Below are 24511 nucleotides of genomic sequence, written 5' to 3' on the forward strand. Positions count from 1 at the left end.
GCAGAGAAGAAAAAAAGACACAGCTGAGAGGGTGAGTTTTGCAGGCTCAGAAAGAAAAACTGTTCCTTGACAATTCACAGAAAACACAGCCCACAAGATCAGTAAAACATCCCATCAGCACTTGTACAGATTCTCGCCATTCTCTCCGTCCAAAGATCCAAAACAAATTTCGGCTAACCACAGCTCATAAGTAAAAAATTCCACCCAGCACTTCTAACATTGGTCTAAGTGCTGGCCATGGACACAAAAATTACAAGCTATTAATTAACGGGCTGATGGCAGGAAGCAAAGCTCTCTCCCTAGCCCCAGAAAGGAGTGGCCACGATAGTTATATCCCTTGCAGGCCAAAGGCAATGATCAAAAAGCCTACTCCTTCCAAAGAAATAAAATTATCCTGGCTGGAATCGAAGGAAACACATCCTAAAAATAGACCCTCTGTGAACAATACTGTTTAAAATCATGGGAAGAAGTTCTGCACAGATTGGACCAGAATGTGTCCTACCCTCCACAAATGGAAAATCCTCTTTAGTTCCTTGTGAGTTGAATCCAAGAAAAGGTAAGGCCTCGCTGGCCAGTTTTTATCTATTGGTGATAAAGAAGGCATCTTATTCTTCATTTCCAAGAAGTATTTTTGCATCTGTGACAAAATTGAAGCAAGATGTTTTATTAACGTTCAAATATCAGAGTTATTGAAGTAGGCAAGGAAAAGCAGATGCTCTGTGATTAAAAAGCACAGTTACCAAACTGCAACTCTCAGCTCTCATAAACCAAAATATGGATTTTTAAAGCCAGGTATATTGAGAAACACAGATTTAGGTATCAAAGAAATGTGGAAAATACTTAGTACCATTCCTGTACTTCCAAACATTATCACTATCCTTTCTTTACAATATCAGAATGTTAATTTGTCACTTTTCCACGTGCTTGGACATTTCCTTACAAACACTATCATAACACAACTGTGACATTGATAGAAAATAAAAACTTAAAACACAGGAAGTGTACATGTACTTTGTACAGATATATACATACAAGTCTCTGAAGGGTAAATTCATAAATTTTTCTTCCAGCATTGGCTCTGAAGAATTTCCTGTATTCTCTACGGACCTGGAAAGTTAAACAAACCCTCAAAATGAACATAAAGAACGCACTTGTTTGCACAGGTACTTTTTCAACAAGCTCTGTGGTAGAAGACATTAAAACAAGCAGATGTACATGCAAAGGGTTCCCTGAAATAGGAACATCACCTGGTCACGCTTAAATTATGGGAAGCAGACCATGGACCACAATGTCTGAAAGATACCTCGGCTGACCTGAATGCAATTATTTGCAAACTTATCAAGGAATTTGAAATGCTTCCCTCCAAAAAGGCAAATTTTTCAAATATTGTCGAATTCACAGCATGAATCCATTTTCAATAGGCTTTTGCATAAAGCTGGACTGGAAAAAGTGAGGCATCACCAGTGATTATACAATTTTCTTGTGTCTGAAGTGACACTTACTTGATGTTAATTACAGAGTTAACTGGTGACATTTTCAGATTTTTCTCCTTTAAAATTCTTAATACACAGAGTTTGCTATGATAAAAAGGGTTTGGATTTTTTTTCAGAGCAGACTTCTGCATGAAAAAATTCTTTTCACACAAGCAGTCTTCATTCCAAAAGAAAAATAAGATTTTGGTGCTCGGTAAGAGCAGAGAATCAACACAAAGGTTGCTTAATGTCAGCAAGGTTGATATTTGCTCCCAAAATTTATTTGAAAACCAATAAAATTTTTAAAAACCCTCAAAAAAGTAATCATCATAACAATTTTTGCAGGCGATATTAATTTTTTAATACATACTTGGAAGCGCAAGCTTTAGAGTACTTGTTTTGCCTTTTGCATTTCTATCAGTGCTAATTAGCATAGACCAAAATACAGAAAAGCCAATTAGGGAGAGCCCAACTGGTCTGCAGTTTTATGTGACACCCAGGCTCACCTCAAGTCAGCTGAAACATCCCTCAAATTTTTTTGCAAACTCTGGCACAGCCTGCAACACCTGTTATGGGTTTTGGGCAAAACCCAGGGAAAACATCCTGGATTTGCATAATTTACCCCCGAGCAAAATTTTTTTAGTGGTTTTAGTTAACTCACTAAATGTTGCTGGCTTCCCTGTAACCAGAATACAAAGGGAAACCCATAGCATAAAATCCCCTTCAACCCCTTTCTGCCTCATAGTAATTCATGCATTTTAAGATGAACCAGCATTTGGAAAGCAAGAATCTGTCACCATTTGTGGGCAAATACACCCCACAGGTGAACAGATTTTGCTTAATTACACATTAAGATGCACCAACAAAACTGTCAGCTGTCGTTGTTCCATGCAAATTCAGTGCCTATTTTTTTCCTTATCACTTTATAAGAAAAAAAAATCAGAGTTCTTATTCTCTCATTTTCTGCAAGGCTTAGTGCTCTACAATTAAGAGTACATCCTTTATCAATTATTCAGGGATGGTAATTAACACACTCAAAGCCACTCCAACCACAATCATCCCAAATCTCACCATTGATTCTCCTTAATGATCTTGCTTTATATTATTCTTTGCGAGCTGCAAGGTGTGCCAATTAATTTGGAAGAAAGGGACTAACAGACACCCACTCATCCTATTGGTGCTGCAGGGAAGCTGCAAAGCAAGCACTGAGAAATGCAAGCTGCTCCAGAAAAGCCTGAATTTGGAAAGTACCACAAATGCTATTAAAATCTACTTGGCATACAACTAAAAAAAAAAAACACCAACAAAAACTAAACAAAATCCTCACAACTTATTGGTTTAATCTTCATTGTTTTTATCAACTTTAATTCTCCAGCCTCACATGTCATGGGTGAAAACACTTTGCCTTCAAACTACCTGTGGTAACAGTGATAGATTGGAATGACAGATTACAGTCTTATTCAGAAAAATCTGTGTATTTCAGGTGAGAGGGAAATTAGAAATGTGGCTTACACTATTTAACAAACTCACTGAAAACCACAGACTGCAGAAATGTATTCCTGCTGTAATGTGCCTTAAAGGTTTTGGAGTCATCAGCTTGCACTTAAATGCCGCTGTTTGATATAAAACTGCCTCTGAGTCCTCAGGAGGGACATATCCTTGTTTTAAAATCATAAAAACAGACCTACTTTGGCAGCAGTACCTAAAGTGTGATTCTGATCTGCAGAATGACTTCTTAAAATGGCTCCTTTGTATTTTCCAGCTCTGTTTTCCATGTATGTATTGCAATGGATTTTTTTTTTAAATATAAATGAACACGTATTATACATAATTATATGTTTTCTAACTATTTTTCCCATTTCATCACTGTCAGGGCAAGTACAAGAATATGAGACCTGAACTTTACTCTGCATTGTCAAGTGAATTGCTCCTTTCATACCTCTGTAGTCTACAATATCCCTATTAGCAGAAGTCACTCCCAGCCAAACCAAACAGATTCAGATTTCTGCAGTTCTTCAGGACTGCATCTGTAAAACACTGTTATGTAAATCATTTGGGCACAGACCTGAAACATCTGAAGATGCCATTTTCATAGTCTATTTACAGAGCAGAACTACATTTTTCCAGATTACAGATGTGTTTTCTTTTGCCAACCAGTCCTTGAAAGCAAGGGACGGAAAACAAAACACTTTTGTGCATCTCAATTTTTCTAGGAACCCATGGCTGTCACAAGCCACAGGTAGCTGTGTGCAATGCCAGGCCCTAAAAAGGCTGCTGGATGCAACAGGACATGACCACTGGCTTTACACCCTGCCCTCCTCAACACTGGGATGAGGGCTCTACTGTGAGCAGCAGTGAGAGTCAGACACTTCCACCCTACTTCCCATTCTAACAAGCAGAGGTCACAACAAGAAAATACATCCTTGTAATCTTTCCACATAGGACCTTTGCCAAGGTAGGTCAGTTTTTAAAGTCAACAACTGTAATAGAGTCCCTTTAATCTGATTTTTGTCTTCCTGCGATTCCTGATAAGACAAAAAAAACCCCAATGCCTCAACGCTGCTGTAAGTGAGGCAATTTCAGCTCACTACTTTTTCAGCCAAGTCCATGACCAAGTTAAAGAACTTGTAAAAAAACCACCCCTTCTAGTGAGCCCACACAACTGCTTGTTTGTTAAGTGTTAGTAAGGTGCGCCACGCTTAGTTGAGTTCACGTTGACAGACGGGAGTGTCGGAGAAAGTACCTTCAGTCCAAGCCAGTAAGCCCAAATGACTGCGACAGCATGCTTACGCCTAGCCTCCTCCTTCAAGCGTTTCAACTCCCTCCGAGCCTGAAAGGTTCAGAGAGTGAGCAAAGGAGACAGCCCGGAGCAGACAGCGCGAAACGCCGCTCCCACCACCAGCAGGGAAAGGGATGGAGGAGCAGCGCTCGGCCTGCGCCGCCTGAGCTGCTGCGAGGCCGCGGAGAAGCTCCAAAAAGCCCCCACTGCTGCTGACGTGGCATGCACAGGTGGGAATTCTGTCATTCAGCCCTGTTATTCTCTGTCAGCCCTTCCTCCTCCTCTTCTGTGCACACCTCCCATAAGTTGGTTCTGATAGGAGGGCTGTGCCTGCTGTTCCATGATTAAAATGATGCATACAAAAATCAAGACTTACTACAATCTCACTATCTAGCCACTTCTTCCACTGGCAAGCGCCTGGGCAGGACAGAGTCAGCTCTGAAACTATGTGTCATGGTGACTTTTCAGCATTGTAATGAGGGCTTTTGTTCTGGATGTTATTTTTTATTTTGATCTTTATGTATTTAAGAAAAAAACAATTCTCCAGCCTGTTAAAATGACGTCTGTCTGCGGGATTAAGAGGTAAAGCCATCAAACCTAGCACATTCCTCATGTACAAAGAGATAGGCACCTTCCTACCTTTCATCAATCATTCCATTTTAGGAAAGCAATTTGAGGCATGTGTGGGCAACTTAACAGAATGTTGCATTTTAGGAGATACCAGCACATTTTTTGTTCAGTTATCTGATGAAAACACTCAAGGAAGAGTTCCAGTATTACAGGCTCAGTCAGAGCAGCTCTAGCCCTCTATCTGCACTTGTCAAGCTGTAAGTTATCAGGCCTGTGCAGCAGCAGCTCCAGCCTGTGCCAGTAATGCTCTTCTGGTGCAGCTGGAAAGGTTAATGTGCAGTAGATGTAGACTCTGAGATTATGTTTTCACTCATCTGCTTGGCAGAAAAGCTCCTACTGCACAGCAATGTAAAAGCAAGAGCTATGCAAAGCTAAGTATTTGTCTATCTTGTGCAAAGGAAGGAAACTGAGTACTTGAGGCTCACTCTTGTTTTATTTTTGTTTGTTTGGTTTTTTGGTAAAGCAAGATTTCTGATAACTTTTAAACATTTTTGTTCTAAGTAGTCACCCAGGAAAAGATAAAAATCACATAAATAAAAAGTTGTCTCTCTTATCAGAGATTGTAATTATTTTTCTAATCTTAATTCAATTTAGATTATTATCTTTATATTCACATATATTATTATATTTAGATTATTCCTATTTAAGGAATAAAGAGACAATTTTTTACTAAATTCCTGTGAGCCAGTTGATACAAATAACTATTAAACCATGTTAAAAGTTATCCAAATCTACTAAACATTTAAATGAGGAACTTTAACATGGTTAACACTATTGCACTCACTGGATGCATTTTATAATACAAAGAAATATTTTAAAACTATGAAAAAAAATCTCTTCTGCAGTACTGAGCAATATTTTGGTGAAAGGAACTCTGGTTAAAAACAAAAATTCTCAATGTATTGTGCTTAATCAAATGTAGAGGAAACTGTGTGTCTGTCAAATTATACCATTATCTAAATAGCAAGCTAGAACTGAAAAGTTCCAAAGACTCCCTAGTACGAAGGAAATTCTGTACATGTTTGTTTGGATTCCCAGGGCTGCCATTTTGCTGAAAATCTAATAGATTTATACCAAAATAGCAAAGGTCAAACAACATTATACTCCAGATGTAATTTGAGCACATTTCTCTATCCTTTTGGCAAGGTGTTCTAACAACACACCCACAACATAAATAACAACTGAAAAATGTTTTAAATCTAATGTATTTATGGTTTTCAACTAAATTAGGAATTTATTAATTGAAGCCAATATATTTTTGACCTCTAGTGAACAGCGTTTCAAATGTTCACATAACCCACAACTACAGGCTGGGGATTAGCAAGAATCTTTCAGTGGGACTTTGCTTCTGAAAACAAACAGCTGATGCTGAAATTCCTGGGATTTTTCTAGAGCTGTAAGTTTAGAATTGCAAACTAACATCATTTTCTGCTAAAAGATCAGCTCATAAAATTTTGCTTTACTTGTAGTTATTGAATTTTCTTTACTGGTTCAAATCACAGCCAGATAATCAATTAAACCAATCATAACTAGAATTTAATGAAACTTAATAATGTTGGTTTGAATTTGTAGATGGAAACTGTCCAGGGTACAGATTATAATATGTGGTAAAAATCTCAACTGAATCACTAACACAGTGTCAATGAAAGCACTTGTTGGGGGCATGGGGAGGAACACACCAAAAACCCCCAACCTTCTCTCCCCCCACAAACCACACTTTGCATATTTACATGTAGTTTAATGCATTTCCTAATTTGAGATGACTGCAGTCCAGTAATTTTTAATCTAGTCTAATGGCTTGTTAGTGCAAATCTGTACTTGGTTGCCATGCAAAGTATTTCCTACTCTACAAAAAAACTGGCATACACAATGCTATCAGATTTATTAGGGGTGGCATGAATGGAGATGGAAGGAATCAATGATCATGCTCTATTATTAAAGAGTGAATTGTATTAGTCATTAATTCTCACTATGAAATAGTGATTAAATGCTGATGTTGTTGAGTAATGAAGTTGAGTGATGTGATATGTGCACGAAGTACCTTATATCCAAGCCAGAAAGCCCAAATAACAGCAATAGCATGTTTATTTCTAGCCTCGTCTTTCAGTCGTCTCAGTTCCCTTCGTGCCTGTGATGCATTTGAAAAGGGGATACAGAAAAGCTTAGGAAAGAAAAGGTTACTGCAAGTTCCCGTTGGTGCAAGAAAGAAAGCAAGTAACCAGTCACTACAAACAGCAAAAATTAAAGCGTGTCCCAGCTTCCCATATTGCACCAGCTACAACATGTTAGCAGCAAAGAGAAACCAAAAAACACCAGTTTAAGCAGTCAAAGTGGTTTAAGGCACTGAGAGTATTCCCAGACAACTATCCTGAGGGACATCCTTCTTCATTCCATGTAGGGACACAGAGTTGCACGGTTTGTTGCCGTTTTCTTACCTGGGTACCGTGCCAGTAAGCAGCAATTACTGTGGCAGCCTCGTTACAACGCTTCAGGTGCTTCAGCTCCCGAAGAAGTTTCCGAGCCTGCAAACAATTAAAAGTGATCTTTTTGACTAACCAACATTTCATATTTTTGAAGTAGGGCACTTGTAAATCCAGGCAAAACCAAAAAAACCTACTGTCCAAATCCCCAAGCAAATACATTCACAAATGCTGCTCCAGGGAGGGCTCTGTGCTGCAAGACTGGGACTGGCAGGTTAGGGGATCTTAGCTCAGTACTCAGTTTCTCCCAGATTTGCTGCATTACCTGAGATATTTATATGTCTGTTTGCACAATGGCAACAATATTTTTTCTCCATACAGTAAATGTCTAACTCATTTAGAGTGCAATAAAGAATAAATGACAAGTAAATTGCCTGGCTTTAGGTCACACTAAAGGCTGCTGTCATACCAGGCTTTCATGCACAATGCTACTGCAAAAGAGCTTGTTCTCCAATGGCAAACAGAAAACCATAACTTGAGATGATGCTTTTAACCCAGTTTTCTTCAAATAATGCTCATGGGAAAAGACAGCACATCAATAGTCAGACTGAAAGGATATTTTTAACTCATTTAAACAAAATCATAAAGACAAAGTAAAAATCCAGAGAAACAGCAAAATCAAATCACATCATCTTATTGCTGGCAAACTTTAAAGCCTTCTGGGCAGGAGAGACTATTTACACCAATAGCTACTAACTGCAGCCCCTTCCTTCCCTGCCTGACAGAAAGGGAACTGACTCCAGAACTAAAAGCAGATCTCTCTTCTCTAACTAGAGGGGAAAGCCACCTTTAGCAGGGAGAAGAAAAGTTAATAAGAAAATAGAGGAGCCCAGGGTTGCTTTTTCTGAAGATGGGTAGCAGTAGTTGCTTTGAGCATCACAGCTGCTTTCCTGTGAGCTGTTAATCTCATTTTTACCTCCTATTAAAGCATCATTCCTTAAATATCTACTAGAATGAATGATTATCCCTTCACAAAGTACAAACCTCTCAGAGAAGAAGTGAAGTTGTGGCAAACTGAGGCAGAATACAAGCCCACAGCAATAAACTACTTTCTCAACACAAGTACAGTTTCACTTCCCTGCTTAGCAGACAGAGGAGAACTGAAGATTTAACCCAGGTCACAAATTGCCCAGGCAACCCAAACTCTTTATTTTAATCCTGCTTTCAATCTCATTCATTCTTTGAGAATCCCATTCAGCATAAAATAACTGAAAACCACAACTTGTTTCTTCCAAGTCAGTTCAGCGCTATCATTTTCCTAAGGCTAGTGGCAAAGCCCCAGAGCATCCTTCTCTGGAGCTGCTGGCCTTCTCAATTCCTTGGCAGAAGATGCCGCAAGGATAACCCAGTGGTTTAGTGTGGTCCCAGCATTCCACCTGCACCGTTTGCAGGGATTTATAGCCCAGGCAGCACATGCAGGTATCCTGAACTCACCTCTTCCACAGCAAACACGAGTGTTTAGCAATGGCCGTGGTGCAGCCACAGCTCCAAGGAGAGAAGGTGTGACAGGCAGGAGGCTCAGTGCACTTGGAAAGTGCTTTCTGACCTGCTCTTCACCTTTCCAAACAGAGACAGCTGCAGTAACAGGAAACTCACCTTCCACCCTCTGATGTACGACTGTACTGTGATAGCCGAACTCTTCATCTTCTGGTATTTTTTTTGTTGCTGTGTTGGAAACAAGTATGTGATGTTTAGAACAGAATATTATGTCTGTCAAACACTGCATAATAAACCCTTCATTACTAACATTTGGCAATATGCTTGAGGAGACAAGCACTAAATGTAAAAAGTGAACAATTTCTGACTGAGCAGATCAGAGCGTAGATTCTGTGTTCAACTCGAGGGTGAACAAAGCACATCAACAATGCTGCATGGACAATGTCACTCTGTTTACAGAAACACTAAGTTCATGGTCAGCAGCACAATTGCACATTAAATGCTAACAGTAAGAGCTTTATTTGTCTTTCCCACCACCAGAGTAGCACACAAACTGTCACACATACTCAGGTTTGTAGGCTAAGCTTTTTACCACCTTTTCATAAGACATGTGCTGTTCCTATTACCCACAGTGCCTTTATTATGGCTGATGAATAACTTAGGAAGAGCAAAAAAACCAAAAGCACGGATTTCTGAATGAGATGCTGGAATACTATTTAAATGTGCCAGGCTGAACAATAAATTTCCTGGACAGCTGAGTGTTTTCCTTCTAAAAAGTTCAGTTCTCCAGTAGCCCAGTGTTTAGTATAATACTAAATTGACAGAATTTGCAGCAGGGCTTTTAGACTTGAAATTCAGTCCTCTCAGTGAGAGTGAAAATCTGTGAGCAAGCTGGAGAGGGTCCCTCTGGGCCACCCTCATGCCACAGCTGCTGTCTGTCTGTCATGCCCTGCAAGGCAAAAGACAGACAAGTGCCGGCAGATCCTCAAGTTACTCAAAAAAGCTTTATTCATTCCAGGGATTTCCCATCAAACCTTCAAGGCACAGTGCCTACCAGTCATGTTGGGTTAGGAGAGCGGTGCTTCCATCCACATGAAGGGGCTGAGAAAACTTTATTTTTTTGGCCTCTATCATCACCAATAAAACAACTGCTGCCATGCTTCAGCAGTGACCCAATAATGGCTTACAGTGAAGAAATCAGCAGTTCTTGGTCATGTATTTGTTTCCATTTATTTATATTTAAAGCTGTGCCAATCTAGCTGCGGTAAGTCCATTTTAAATTAATTAAGATTGCATGAGATTATAGTGAAGCCACATGGGCACAATGCAATTCTGTAATGATGCTGTTTGTAGGAACGGGGCTTTCAGTCACAAAAAATCAGAGAGAAGAACTTTTACAGTCAAGAAGCATGCTTCAGCTATGCCACTTTTTCCAAATGATCTATACTTCCCTCTAATTACCCAAGAGAAGTGAACCAAACACTGATGGCTTTCAAGAGGACAAACAGAAGTGCTTGTCAACTGAAAAATGGGGATTTGTCAACTCTGCCACTTGCAGTTTAAGAAGATTTTCTTTCAGTGTTTCATCAACATTTCTGATATGTTTGTGCTGTTCTCCAGCAACAGCAAAATGCAGCTGAGAAGTTCAAGAGTGGCTTTAAAAACAAATAAATCTTTTTTATCAGTCAGTAAGTCAGTATTATTTACTAACTGCCAAGAAAACATGGAAGAGTCGTGTATTAGTGCTGTTAAGTTTGTGGCACAGAACACTCAGTCCACACTCAGAACTGAAACTGCTTTAGGATGAACTGTATCAATAATGATACCAAATTACGAGTCTTAGGAGTTACAATTAAAATAAACCCCTACAGGCAGCATTTTTGAGTCTAAGGCAAGTGTTCCAAATAAGGCAAAACCACAAAAAGGCTTAGGAATGACTGAATTCCACAGAACTGCACATGTATATTACTGAACATTTTTTACACATTAACCATATGTTTTGAAAGTGCTGTAAGTGTTGGGAAGCACAGCATTTTAGCTGAATGAAAAAGACTCTTCCCAGCTGAGCCAGAGAATCCTGCTCTCCCAGAGTGAAAGGATTCTGGTGAGCTTTTAAATTTTTTAAAAACGACCACAGTGTAAGCACTTAACAGTAGTCTACACAAACTAAATTTTCTTTATTCCCCCTATTGGTACATAAGTATTAACATAAAATTGAATTCTTTCAACAGCTCTCTGTACATATTGAGGAAAGGTTATCCATGAAGGTTACATGCATTAAACAATGAAGAGGATCCCCCATGTAGTAAGGATGGCATCTTACTGAGTATCTCCTGAACCAGGCAGCGATCACAATCTGGCATTTCTTCATTAACAAGAAGTGAGTGCGGCACTTCCAACCTCTGTAAATCTTCTCAATCAAAGTAGCCAAGTCCTCCAGACGCTGCTTTCTCAGGTCTTCTAGTTTGAAGAGCTGGGTGTGGGGGTTTTCAGGGTTTTGTTAGACATTGGAAGAAAAACAGCAGGAGAGGAGAGACAAGCAAAAAAACCCATAAGCACAGCTCTTGTAAGAAATCTCTTTACTGAAGTCCCCACTCAGCCACACGTTGTTTTATTCATCTCCAGAGCTACAGGCAGGTTCCCCAACAAGATCTGTGGCAGATACAATGTCGCAAGTCACTGCTCAAAAGTTATATTAAATTAAGGCTGACAGCTATTGTAGAATCTTGATTCATGTTGATTTTAATGGGCCTAACATTAAAAATCGCTTTTTTTTTATGCTACGGTCATAGCAATACATCAAAGAACTGCATGGAGAAAAATATCTAGGAACCAGGTAGTGAATGATGCTGTCCTCATGAGAGAGGGCTTGATTTTGCAGGAGGCATTTTGCACTTACTGTTCTTGGGTTGCGGATGAATATCTTTGATCTACCGAATGAAAATTCCTCTTCAGGGATTCCCAGTTCATTAAACAGCACCTCTACTCCAGCCCTAAGAAGAAGTAAATGAGCTTAACAAACATGACCCCCAGCTCTAAAACACCTTAGTTTACATATTCACAGCTTAATTTATGGAAGGTATATGAAAGCATATTTTAAACTCTTAAATAGTGCTTGACATAAGAAGATTGAAAACCTAACTCATTTACTCAGTGGTTTATTCTGCTAAAGGCAAGAATAATCACTGTAAAGATTCAGAATAATTTGATGAAAAAAGGAGCAAATTTTATTTTACAGCATCAGCAACGGCCTATTTTTTACTCTTACACCTATAATTATTTTACTTAAAAACAGAAGAAAGGAAAAAGCAAGGGCTGACACTAATGTCAGAATGTGAAACAAAGACTGACGAGTTTGACAAATGCCACCATTCCATTCTCATCAAATGCATTTTATGAACACCAACAGAAAAAAGGGAAGTGGAACTGTGCAGATCTTCGTGATGACTATTGCAATGCTATTGTTACCAACACTGCACTGCCACCATTGTCTTGATAACCTAAAGACTTATATTGTAGCTAAAAGATGTTAATCAATTATGAAAGATATTTAAATATTGCTTTTAGTGGCCACATGTAAAAAGAAGTAATAGAAACTTATTTGTCCATCCCAGGTATTATTTGCAAAAAATAAAATGTGGAGAAAATGTGAATACTATGCAATTTAAAAGTATATCTTTAATATAATTGATTTGTAAGAGGCATTATCTGATAATCTTCCCCAATCATTATGTAAAGTTATTCCTGAAAGGGCGGAGGAAGATTGTATGGCTGTCTTCAACAAAATGAGTGTCCTTACACTTTGAAAGTTGGTCATTAAAGATAAGAGCCCTCCTAATCATTGCAGCCCTCCCAGTTACTTTGAAAACACTGCAGCATCTCTCAGACCCAAATCAGTAATGCCCGCACTGTATTCCTTTCACAACGTATGCACGACAACTCAAAGCTCAGGACATGTGGAAGATGGGAATTTCCCTCGGGACAGGTAGGAATACTGCTGTTTGCCTACCTGGCTGGCCCTCTCCAGTGGGGCCAGGTCTGCTTGCAGAGCATCTTGTACCTCTCCAGACAGGGCTCGTAGGGCTGCCGGAAGGCGTAGCCCACCCGCCGGACCCGCACGTTCTCCAGGAGCCCCAGGTAGCGGATCTGGTGGCACACTAAGGCTTCGTTGAAAATGTGCGCAGCCTTTTTGTCATTGGGCTTGATGCACCTGCACAGGAGAACCAAAAGGGACGTCTCTTTGCACTGTACATGCCAACAGCTATTATGGTGAATTTAAACCATACATTTCAACAGTCTATCCCTGGACACCAAGGTTTTTTTTTTGCTTGTTTTTTATAACCTCGTCAAACAAATTGACCAAATCTTTGTCACTGGGGAATTTACCTGATGTAGTTTGGATTTTTTGTCTGGAGATTTTTCATCAGGGTAGCAACTGAAGCCTTGAACTGTGAACCTGCTGTTGGTGGTCTCTTCAGATTGATCTTAGCAGGGTTTCCTTCTGGGAACAATGCTTTGATAAGGGAGTGGTTGGCCTTCCACATGGCCTGGGAGAGGTCACGGTACAGCAGATCATTATTTTTGTCAACAAATCCTTCCACTTGGTACATCACCTGAACAACAGAGAAGAGTCTCATCAGCACAGATTTTGAACTACAGCATAGATCAGTTCAAAACTGACTGTTTTGAACTACAGTTCAAAACTGACCCAAGAAATTGATTTCTCCTCCTTACACGCTGTCCAAAAGAACCAAAGGATATTTCAGCTTTCATTTTAAATCTGACATTTGAACAGCTTTTTGTTGGATAACATGTCTGTGAACGTGCTACCTGGGAAAGATGCATTTTCTCATGCTGCCAACAGTTCCCTGTGTCAATCAATTCTGGTTCCTGAAGTGGAAGAAACCCTTTTTCCATGATAACTCTGACACAGCACCACCTGCCAAGACTCCAAAACAATCTATCTTTTTTCCTGTCTGACGAGGTTTTTCTCCTTCTCTTTTGAACCAAAACAACAAAAATACCCTTTCCTTTCAAAGTACTAATGCTTACATTATTTGCTTAACTAAAACAAGATATGGAATATCACCTCTTGCTATCAGAGTGCAAGCAGCAAGCTGTGCAGCCCCCGGGGGACTGTTATTTTAAAGGACTTTTACCAGGAAAGCAGTCCAATAACAACAAGCATGAGTACAAAGCTCTGACCTGCAGCTGGGTACCCAGGAGGCAGCCTGAGGAACTTCATGCAGACCAAAGATTGCTACTGGCTTCTTTAATTTTTGAGGGTAGGAAACATATTTGATTAATTGTGACAAGTCATCTGGCTGGTAATACAGATTCTTCTTCAGACTCATGATTTCTCAGTTCTGCATAGGTATGTGCTAAGTACACAATACTGAATGAAAATAGTATTGACACGTATGTTACACAACAGCAAGTTACTGGGAACTCAGAAGGCAGCATTTTGCTTTGAAAGACATGTTTCTGGCTCTGACAGGTGCAGTAAATGCCACCACTGAAAAAAAAAAATAAAACCCAAACTGTTCACATGAAATTACTTATATTTCTTAAAGGAGGGTCAAGCTTTTGTTGACCAGTGACAAGATCAAAATGTTCTCAGCTGAGGATGGAAAAACAACATTCCTCCCAAAATAGGAGGAATTCACTCTGCTGGGTAAGTGAATGCCTGTAACAATCAAAGACCCTCACTGCCTGCTAAGACACAATCTGTGCACAGCCCTTCTCACAGCACTGGGGTATTTTCAATTCACTTAGATTTCTGACAACCAAAGAAGTACCTAGTTATTAACCCCTGATAGATTATATGCAGCTACAAACTCTTCTTGACAACTAACGTGAATGAAAGCCTGAAAGGTTCAAAGGCTGATATTTCCAGGACTATTTTGAATGAAAAAACTATTGAGCCATTCAAAATCGTAAGACTGAGAAAATTTCAAAAAGCATCAAGCAGTGCTAGGGAAATGAAACACCTTCCAAATATTCTTTACTGTGCAGTATTATCAATTCAGTAGATTCAGACAAGAGATATAATTTCAACCCTACATTTACTTTCAATTTTTAAAAAAATAGATTGTCTTCAGTCTACAAATTTAATTATTTTGATTTTCATTAATAAAAAGTCATAGTGGATTACACACTGAAAGCTGTCAGACTTGCATTTATTCATACTGCTTACGTTGAAAAATGCAAATACAAACATTTGTAAAATGCAAATGTTTGCAAGCCCTCTGTATAGCTTTCTCTGCCATCTGTTTAAACACAGAGTATCAAACTCAGTTCCTTCAAATGTACAAAAACTGCATTTTCTCAACCATCTGACTAAGAACTGCAGCTAGCTCAGTGACAAAGGGCATGTTTTCCAAAACATGTTGCCAACAAATGTGTGTGAATTTTTGTCACTGTGAGCAATGATTTATTTCCAGAGACCTAATGCAGCATCAAAGCACATGCGGCACCTTTCTCCTTTGATGAAAGGAGAACTGCTTTGATTTCAGCCAGAGCAGCAAGGGCATGTAGTGGCAGGACAAGGGGCAGGCGCTTCAGACTGACAGAGGGCAGGTTTAGGTCAGGTAGCAGGAAGAAATCCTTCCCTGTCAGGGTGGTAAGACTCTGGCACAGGCTGCCACAGAAGCTGTGGCTGCCTCATCCCTGGAAGTGTCCAAGACCAGGCTGGATGGGGCTCTAGTGAAAGGTGTCTCTGCTCATAGCAGGGTTTGGAACTAAGTGACATTTAAGTTCATTTCAACCAAAACCATTCCAAGATCTCTTCAAGCCTTCCAGCCCAAATCACAGATTCAAGGCTTAAGGCAGAAAAGACTAAGCCAGGTCTGGATTTTTCAACCGGCTACAGCAGCCCCCCACACCCCAGGTGCTCCCTTCAGCAGGTACCTTGCCAGCATAGTGCTGAATCCTGAAGCAGCTGTGAGGCAGGGAGGTGTCATTGAGGAACCGGGAGCACTTGCTCATCCTGCTCTCGAAATGCTGGTGAGTGGCACAGACCTGGTTCAGTTTTTCTAAAAAGGTGTCATCAGTAACTGTCCCTGGTCTCAGGCATTCTTCATCCAGCATGGCCAGGATTCCAGTTTGGTTCTGAAGTTTCAAAGCAAGAGCTTTAGTATTTGTTTCCATCACAGCACAAAAAGGAGATAATTCACTTTTTCAACTTCTGCTACCCAGGAAAACATTCTTAGAGCCATCTCAAAGTTTGGCTTTTTTTACCTCATGACCATTTCCAACTGATTTTTAGCACTTGCATTTTTGAAAGCCTTTTTATGAGATCTGAATCCCAAAATTCACACTGAAACCTCGTGTCATTTACTCAGACTGCAGCAACTCCAACTCAACTGAAGGTATCTGATTTATGATAAAACCACAATATATTTTATGTTAATGGTTAAAAACTGTTCTTTTGTGATTGTTAAGGAATTTTATCTTTCTTGCATTGGAAATCTTCTCAGTATATACAAGTACTGTGAGTGCCTCAAACAGTCAGTAACATGTAATTGAGTTTTCTAGCTCCATATGAAAAGAAATGTTAATTACAGTGTAGCATGTGCTATTGAAAATAGCCCTAAATGTAAACATTTAAGAGCTGTTTGATTTGTTCTGGGTTTGGGGTGTTTTTTGGTGTAGGTACTGCTGAATGTTTCTACAAAAGTAATTTTGTAGCTCATAAAAAAACCCTATGCATAATACCTAATGCAAATAATAATAAAATGCATAATACAAGTGGCATGTTTCACAAAATTTAGTGCATGAGGATGCATACAGACGTTACACTTAAATTAAATCCATGCATTAAAAATTATCCAGAGAGGTTCTTGAATACAACTTACATTTTCTATTAGGTCACAAATGATAGCATTGTTGAAATATTCAATATGAGTCCATTCAATCCCCTACAAGAAAATATAAATAAATGTATGAACAGGAAAACAATGGAGGGAGCTTTTCCTCTAAGCAATTAGAATGATATTCCAGTTAACCATGGTACTGCATTCAAATTTAATTCCTCGTGCTTACCAACAATTCATTTATTAGAGGGGAAAAAAAAAATGCAATCATCTACTACTAACATTATCTGCACAAAATGAGTGTCCTTGAGTGGCTGCCAGTCACTCTCCATTCCTTTCCCCCACCCATGTCAGCTTCCCATGCACTCCCTGGCGCCAGGCCAGGCTCCTCCCGTGCTGCCCACGCTCCCACTGGCCAGAAGGAAATCAGCCCATGTCACTGCAAGCTCCTGAGAGCAAAATTGCTAAGTTTTTCGTTGTTGGGATTTTTTTTTTTCATAAGAGGAAGAAAGAGGGCTAAATTTAGATAAGACCATTTGAAAAATCCAGAGTATGACAGTTGTTCAGATGTTCTTAGTATCTCAATTCTTTTTCAAACATCAGTGATAAAATTTCCAGGATGAGATGCCAATGCATCACGAGGTAGCACTGGTAGGGCAAAGGACTGAAAGAAGGAAAAGATTAATTTCATTCCCAATTTGCACTCTGCGGTACTTCTTACACTTTACTTTTCTCAGAGCATTTGAAATATCATTCAAGAACCAAATTGCAGTAATGATGGTTCACCACTAAATGCAAAATTAAAGAGAGATGCTGAAATTTCATGTTATCCTCAGGATTGTAAGGCAGGAACTTTATATCATTTAAAAAAATGTTTATATAGCAAAATGGTATTATCCAGTTTGAGTACAGACAGTGTGTGCCAGTTTTTACAGCTGGGAGCTGGTATTTTGTCTGAGCTCTGTGTATCATGTGGAGCACTGCTAAAACCTATTAAAACTTTATCTTGATGTTCACTCACAGAGTAACATCAAACAGCAGAGGCTGGGCTCCACAGGACATCTCAAATTTATCCATAAAGCTCACATACCTGAAAGAACACTAGACCCAAACTCTATTTGCAGTTTCTTTCACGTTGTGTGCTATTATTTTAGCCACCCAGCTGAAGGACTGGCTGTGGCTGCTTTTGGGTGCATCCCAGACATCACTGTAAAATCCAAAACGCAGGCTGCAGGGTAATGGTGCTAATACCAGAAAGTGATATTAGTGTTCTCATAAATCAATTAGCCCTTGCTCAGAAGTGCCAGTCGTGGTTGCCAACGAATGAATCAGAGCTGGGTCTGGTTTTACCTGGAGAACTCATAATGTGAAACAAATGCCAAACCAACATTTTTTGCTTAATGTGACTACCACACAGCCCCACACAAACATGCTCCATGTCAGCCCTGTGGTCAAAAAGTGCCTCTGTTGCCTGAAAAATGGTTCCTGCCTGCCTGCCTGTGCATCTTTACAGGGACAATGGGAGGAGGGTAAGGAAAGATCCATTCAAGTATTACCTCTCGGATGTATTCCTCCTGCTCTTCTTTGAGGGTAAGTTCAATGAAGATCTGCTGCAGCTTCTCATTACAGTAGTTGATAATGAATTGCTCAAAGCTGTTGTCCTGTCAGATGAAACATGTTTGAGTTTGCTTTGTGTAAACAGCCAGGAGCCCAGCTGGAGTGAGTTACTGCAGCAGCTGCAGGTCAACAAGCCACTGTAATAACTGCTCCCTCCAGTTTTGTGAGGTGATGGTTGGAGTAATATTTGATTGAGATCACGATTAGTTCAGAAATTTTAGACCAAATCCTTCCCTGAGGCTTTGTCTGTTGGGAGGGACAAAAGCCTCTGCAGGTTTTATTCCTGATGCCTCCACACTGATTCCTTTTAACAAGTCATAAGGACACTTGTGGTGTCAGGGAATAAACAACCAAAGTTTTGCCTGCACTGATCTGTCTCCATATGTAAAATGTAGGCTCCTGCAGGGTCTGATAAATAAAATCATGACAGTAGCACTAGCTCTTTTCCACTCAGCAGCCAATAAAGCATCCCATTTCCCTACAGAACAAGGCTCAAGCTGCTTTTCCAGTTGCAGCTGAGCCTGGGTTAAGAGATTATTGGCCCCAGAGGTCAACCCAGCTCCTTCCTGCCAACAAACTGCCCCTTGAAATGGTGGGAAACAAAAGAGCTTCATTGACTAAAACTCCTCTAGCAGGCTAATTAATCTAGAACTGGGTTAGGGAGCAAGCAGATGTGTGACCCTTGGCAGAAGGGACCAGGGAGTGGAGCAGACCCCAGCAGGAGGGGTGGGCACAGGAAGGAGGCAGTGTCACAGGCTGTGACGTGACTCTCTACCTTTTTAAACTCCCAAATAATCTGCTGTACAGTACCTGTGAAGCTTAAATTATGCTGACAGAATTTTTATCACTGAAGTGATCAATCATTTGAATGTTTGAATTAAGGATCTGGTTGCTAAATGAGATTAAGAACACACAAGCAGATTAGAAAATATTGAGGTAGCACAGATTACTTTTATCATTTTAGTTTTAAATGAAGCAAAATCATAGCTGATCACCAAAAATTCCTCAGCCACAAATGCTGCCCCTCTCACCAACTGCAATTATCACTCAGAGATTGCAAAACTTGCATAGCTCTAGATGAGAGAGTTAAAAGTTGGCATGCAGCAAAATCAGCACTGCAAACAAGCCATACTTACTGCATTCTGTTGAAAAAGAAATTACATAAACTGCAGTCAGTACTTCTTCTACTTCCATAACAACACAGAATAGATCTATTAGCATTTATTTAGCATACCAAGTAGATCAATCTTTGTATCACTGAAAATGCAAAGTACTACATAAATGTTATGCATTACATCTTTGTAGGTGAGTCTATCTTTAGGCACTGTCTAAATATTACCAAATAAACCAAGAGGTTGAGACATATCAGAGCGTAACACACAACAGCATTCTTGCATTGCCCTGTCTCTAAATCACCAGGTAATGTTTGCCTCTAAAAGCCATTTTCATAACCCAGGGCAGACAGAAGAGGACAATGTGAAAGGAAATAGAGAATGCTGGATGAAGAATGAGTATAAGTTTACTTGACACATTCAGATAAGGCCATCACTTCAGATATATTGAGTTTGAAGTAAAAGGACCCCAAACTGCCACATCACCCAGACAAAGAGAAAGGGTAAAACACACTCTGCATCCTCCTGCCACGCACATGCCACCCAACTCAGAGAGACTGCTTCTCCAAAAGACCAGGTTATTCTGATTAAAAGGGCTGCAGGACTATTCACTCACAAATTACACAGGCTTGGTCATCAACAGAGGATGGAAACTGAACAGAAAATCCAGATAAACCATCTAACTGAAAGGTCATTAACAATACATTAAAGTAATTGCTAGATGTTTTCCTGATTTGCTGTGTAGCTGTGATATTTATGGCTTGCCCAAAAAAAAAAAAAAAAAAGCAAACCAAAATCCACAGAGTTCTCCACAAATCACTCACTTTGAGCTATGAAATTCTATTTGACATTGCCAAGCCACTGAAAATTGCTATTCCAGGAAAAAAGTTATTGAACAGAAGCAGCAATGTTGTTCTTTATGAATAATACAGAGCAAAAGGCTAAAACAGTTAATTATGGCAAAGAAAATGGGGGAAAATGTTTGAAATTACTGAAATTTTCAAAACAGAGCAGACCAGAAGACATTTGGTAAATGAAATACACTTTAGAAAAGGTTTTAAGAAACCATGCCCAAAAAACCCCAATTAGTATTTGTCTCTAAGCAATTCTAAGGAAGGCAACAGAGACTGTGCATTTATTCTCCCTTAATTAATATCTCTGATTTTTAATTATGTGAGGGTTCCACAAAGCATATACAAACATTCACAAATTAGTTGTCCCCTCCAATATTTTAATGAAGGTGTTACAGAAATGGATACAACAGAATTAGAAGGGATTTAAAGGACTTCTGACTTTTTTTTTAGAAGGCAGGAAAGAATAACCCACCATCAGTGATAGCACATCACTAAACCCACTCAGGAGGCAGGGGCTGGAGGGATCCACCCATCAGAGACTTTTTGCTCCTTATGCTGACCACTTGTATTAGGTGACACAAAGAGGTTTGACCAACACAGAAGCAGTGCAGTCAGACCCAAAATTAGAGGAAGAGCTATCAAATATTCTTAGGAAATTTTAAAGGGGGAAAAAAACCCAAAAATTAAGACCATATCTTCCTCAAGGTGTCAGGTTCTCTTCCAGGATGTAATTCTGCTGCTTTCAATGTCGAGGGCATCACTTCAATCCCTGCATTTTAATAGCACCTTTCTGACTATGCCTTTGACAGCAGTGTGGAATACAAAATAAACCTTCAGGGAATGTAAAACCACACAGTCTCTCAAATTAAATAAAGGTGCTGGGAAAACAGAATGTCACCTGAGATAGGCTTAAAGTCATGTTGAATTTATAGATACAGCTCAACCAACCACCCTCAGCTTATCCTCTGAATCTTTTATCAGATGCAACGCTAAATTTAGGGAACTAGAAAAACTCACTGACAAAAATCAAAGCCTACTTCACCACGGTTCTCACTTCACAAATAATGGTGTCATACAGCTTCATTCTTTATAAAACTTCATGATTGGTATTTCATGAATAGCAGGTTTTGTACTCTAAAAAAATTCTTCTCCATGCAAAAATAAAGTGATTATATAAACTAGCTATGAAGTTCTATCTGTGAGCCACAGCTATTACATACTGGTGCTTGAAAGTCCTACATAAAATATTCTTTTGCCCTTAGTATTTTACCTAACTTCTTCAAAAGACTCCACTTGTGTACCATGGAATCATCTGAAAAAACCATATATGGTTTGTTGCTGACTTTATACACTTTTATACCAGTAAAATACCAATGTGAAACAGACAAAAATATTTCTGACCAAAGAGAAGGCTAAAACTCTTACTGGTGTTAGGCAGAGAGATCTCCATTATATTTAGGAACAGAAAATATCTAAAACAGGGCGTTTTCCTATCAGCATTAGATACTTTATAACCTTCTCTCCCCATACAGAATTCAAATTCACTTTTGAGTACCCAGTTTCCAACAATTTCCAAAGATGATAAGACAACTAAGACACCTGCTTAAAACTGAAAGCTGGGTACCTTTCCATTGGGCAGGAATCAATTCTTAACTTCCTCCTGCCTAATAAAGTCTAATTTTAAGGGTTGTGTTTTTTGTGTCCTCCCCACTGTTTTCCCAAATTAAGCAGATGATGTGGATCCAAACCTATGGACTCAGGTACATCACAGCTCAGTGTCACACCTTGGTAGGTGTTTCTCAAGGTCTCCTCTTCCTCCTTAATCTTTCATCACACCATTCTTGTGCAGAGGCAACTCAAAAATCTACACATTGTTCAGTCTGCAGCCACACTGACAAAAAAGTGCCCAGCAACATTTTTTCAAATACATTATGTGAACACATACAGCCAAAATAATACATGAGATGTATTTAAAAGAAAAGAATCTTTTAAAAGAAAACCCTAAACATTTCAAGTCATGAGACTGTTGAAATCAACAGGACTGATGTCATTAAAATGAACTTTCACATCAATTTTGAGAAGGGAAAATGACATACAGAGACTGATACTTCTGCTGTATCACAAATACCCCCAGAAACTGGTGGGTTTTTTTTTTTTTTTAAATATCAACACAGCTCCAGGCATCAGAAGTCTCTGACTGCCCCCTTACGTAAGCAGGTGACCCCAAGTAGTTCCATCAGGCCCCTAGAGAAAAAGCCAGATGGCAAAAGTAATGATGATAAAAGACCAACAAACTCACTTCACTGAGATGAATGGTGGAATGAAGAGTGAAACCAACCAGCAAATTCAATTTATGTGCTACTGTGGTGTCTGGGGAAAAGGGGTTTTATGTATGACCACACAAGCATACAAGTTTATGAGATGAAAATAAGGAATATAAATGCTAGGAAGTTAAAATCAGCAAAATGGGAAAACTGCATTTACAGAAAATGAAAAATATACTATTTTAATCTCAGAAAGAAATGACCCAGTTGCAATATGACTCAGTTCTAAGAATTTTTCAAAATTTTTTGCAAATTCAGTAAAGACATGTTATCAATAGAAAGGGATAAATCCCTTTCCTTTCTGTTAACATGTACAAACATTTGAGCAATCAAGTTCATTTCTTGTAAACTAGACTGCACTGGGCTTTTGTGTAAATATCTGTAAATGCAAAGAACCAGAGAGGCACATCTTTTAATCATAAATATTCCACTATACACAACCAAGCCATGTCTCAGTGTACCTCAGGGAAGCAGGAAAGATCTGTGCAAAGCTTGAGTGATTATCCATTTACCACACTCGTGTAGCTCAACCAAATTCAGCCCTCTTTGTGTGCCAGGCAGAGAACCAGGCAGTCTGAAGTCCATCTTGCTCCCAGCTGTGCTGTCCAGGCACAGGTCTGAACCAAAGTCAGACTTAAAAAGGTGAGAAACTGTAGTGAATCCAGTCTGATCCATGAGAAAACCCAGGTACCATCACTTCAACAAACTCAACCTGATAATTACAGTCCTGGAACAACAGGAATTACAACCAGGCAAGATCCTACTGTATTATCAGAACCACTCCTCTGCTAAGAGAGAAAGAGCTGCTGGAGGGCAAAACATTCTCCGAACCTGAAGGAGAACATTTGAGTATTTTTGCTCCAGCATTTCAAGTATTTCCTCTGCTGCAAACAGCCAGCCAATGGGATTTACTGCTAAAACTGCACATTGCAAAATAAGCCTCTCTAAATACTTACGTTGTAATACAATTAATTCAATGGTGCTTATATTCATGGGATGCACCTCTGTTTTCAGCATCCCATCACTTAAGGAAATTATTGCTTTAACAGTATTTTTAAAACTCCCTGGCACCTCAGAGTCCAACCAAGGGTCCCTTCTCTGTAAAGCTCCACTCTTGCCAGCAAAGGAAGTTGATCAATTCTAGATTAAAAATTTGGTTCTCATCTTTCCCACTAGCCTGGGGTTTGCCAGAAGAAGCAGAGGGCTGGGTACACACATTTTGGCACTGCTGCTTGCCAGCATATGATAGACTTCTGGGCATCAGCAAAGGGTTGAACAATTTCAGAAAGGAAATCTGTTGCAAGCTAGACAACCTAGAAAAAGCAGCTGGAAATTATGGTCTGGAGATTAGGGCAATGAACAAAACAGATATCCATGGATGAGTTAAAGCCAAAGTCAAGACACGAAGAAAGTGTTCCCCAATTCCTAAAAAAAAAAAAAAAAAGAAAAGAAAAAAGAAAAAAAAAAAAAAAGAAAGATAAAATAAGATCCCGATAAGTCAATTTCCTCCTCAGATTTTTTTTTTTTTTTTGTCTAATATGTCATCCTGCTAGCAAATAACTAGACCCTTCTCCTGTAAAATAATCCTTTGTGGTGTGGGGCAAGACTCTGATCCAGGAGCAATTTGTCAGAGTTCAGGATGCTCTGAAACTCTAAAACATCCTTCATGTAATCAACAGGATAAAGGCAAAGCAACCAGGCAGCAACTGGACCAAGATGTTGCACAGGTTTATGGTGAAGGTGGAAATAGCTCCCCTATTCTTTCATGCCTTAAACACCTCAGAAAGACATTTTCCACGATTACTGCTCCTTATTTAGTTACTGCCTTCTAAAAACAGGCAATTAACACAACTATGAACTTGTTAATAGGAAGCAAATGCATTCTTCACATTTCTAACATATTCCCTCAACAGAGATACTGTCATTTTATCGTTGTCCAGATGACAGCTGACACAGTACTTGCAGCAGGACCAGGCTTCTTTCTGTTACCTC

At 39.4% G+C, this 24511-nt stretch overlaps 1 protein-coding gene across 1 annotated transcript in view; it reads right to left on the reverse strand.

The window, feature by feature from the left end:
* The window catches only part of MYO1B (myosin IB), a 105349-nt gene that overhangs the window by 9856 nt on the left and 70982 nt on the right, over positions 1-24511 (reverse strand). The window contains exons 14-26 of the mRNA XM_041403567.1: positions 18169-18273; positions 16655-16717; positions 15708-15908; positions 13185-13411; positions 12808-13008; positions 11698-11791; positions 11122-11271; positions 8958-9026; positions 7317-7403; positions 6923-7009; positions 4216-4302; positions 1033-1107; positions 503-637 (exon numbers count right to left, since the gene is read on the reverse strand). Coding sequence (XP_041259501.1) covers positions 503-637; positions 1033-1107; positions 4216-4302; positions 6923-7009; positions 7317-7403; positions 8958-9026; positions 11122-11271; positions 11698-11791; positions 12808-13008; positions 13185-13411; positions 15708-15908; positions 16655-16717; positions 18169-18273 — 1581 coding nt within the window. The remainder of the gene's footprint in view (positions 1-502; positions 638-1032; positions 1108-4215; positions 4303-6922; positions 7010-7316; positions 7404-8957; positions 9027-11121; positions 11272-11697; positions 11792-12807; positions 13009-13184; positions 13412-15707; positions 15909-16654; positions 16718-18168; positions 18274-24511) is intronic.

Source organism: Onychostruthus taczanowskii, unplaced genomic scaffold (genome assembly GCF_017590055.1).
Source record: "Onychostruthus taczanowskii isolate IOZ18803 unplaced genomic scaffold, ASM1759005v1 scaffold20, whole genome shotgun sequence".
NCBI lineage: Eukaryota > Metazoa > Chordata > Aves > Passeriformes > Passeridae > Onychostruthus > Onychostruthus taczanowskii.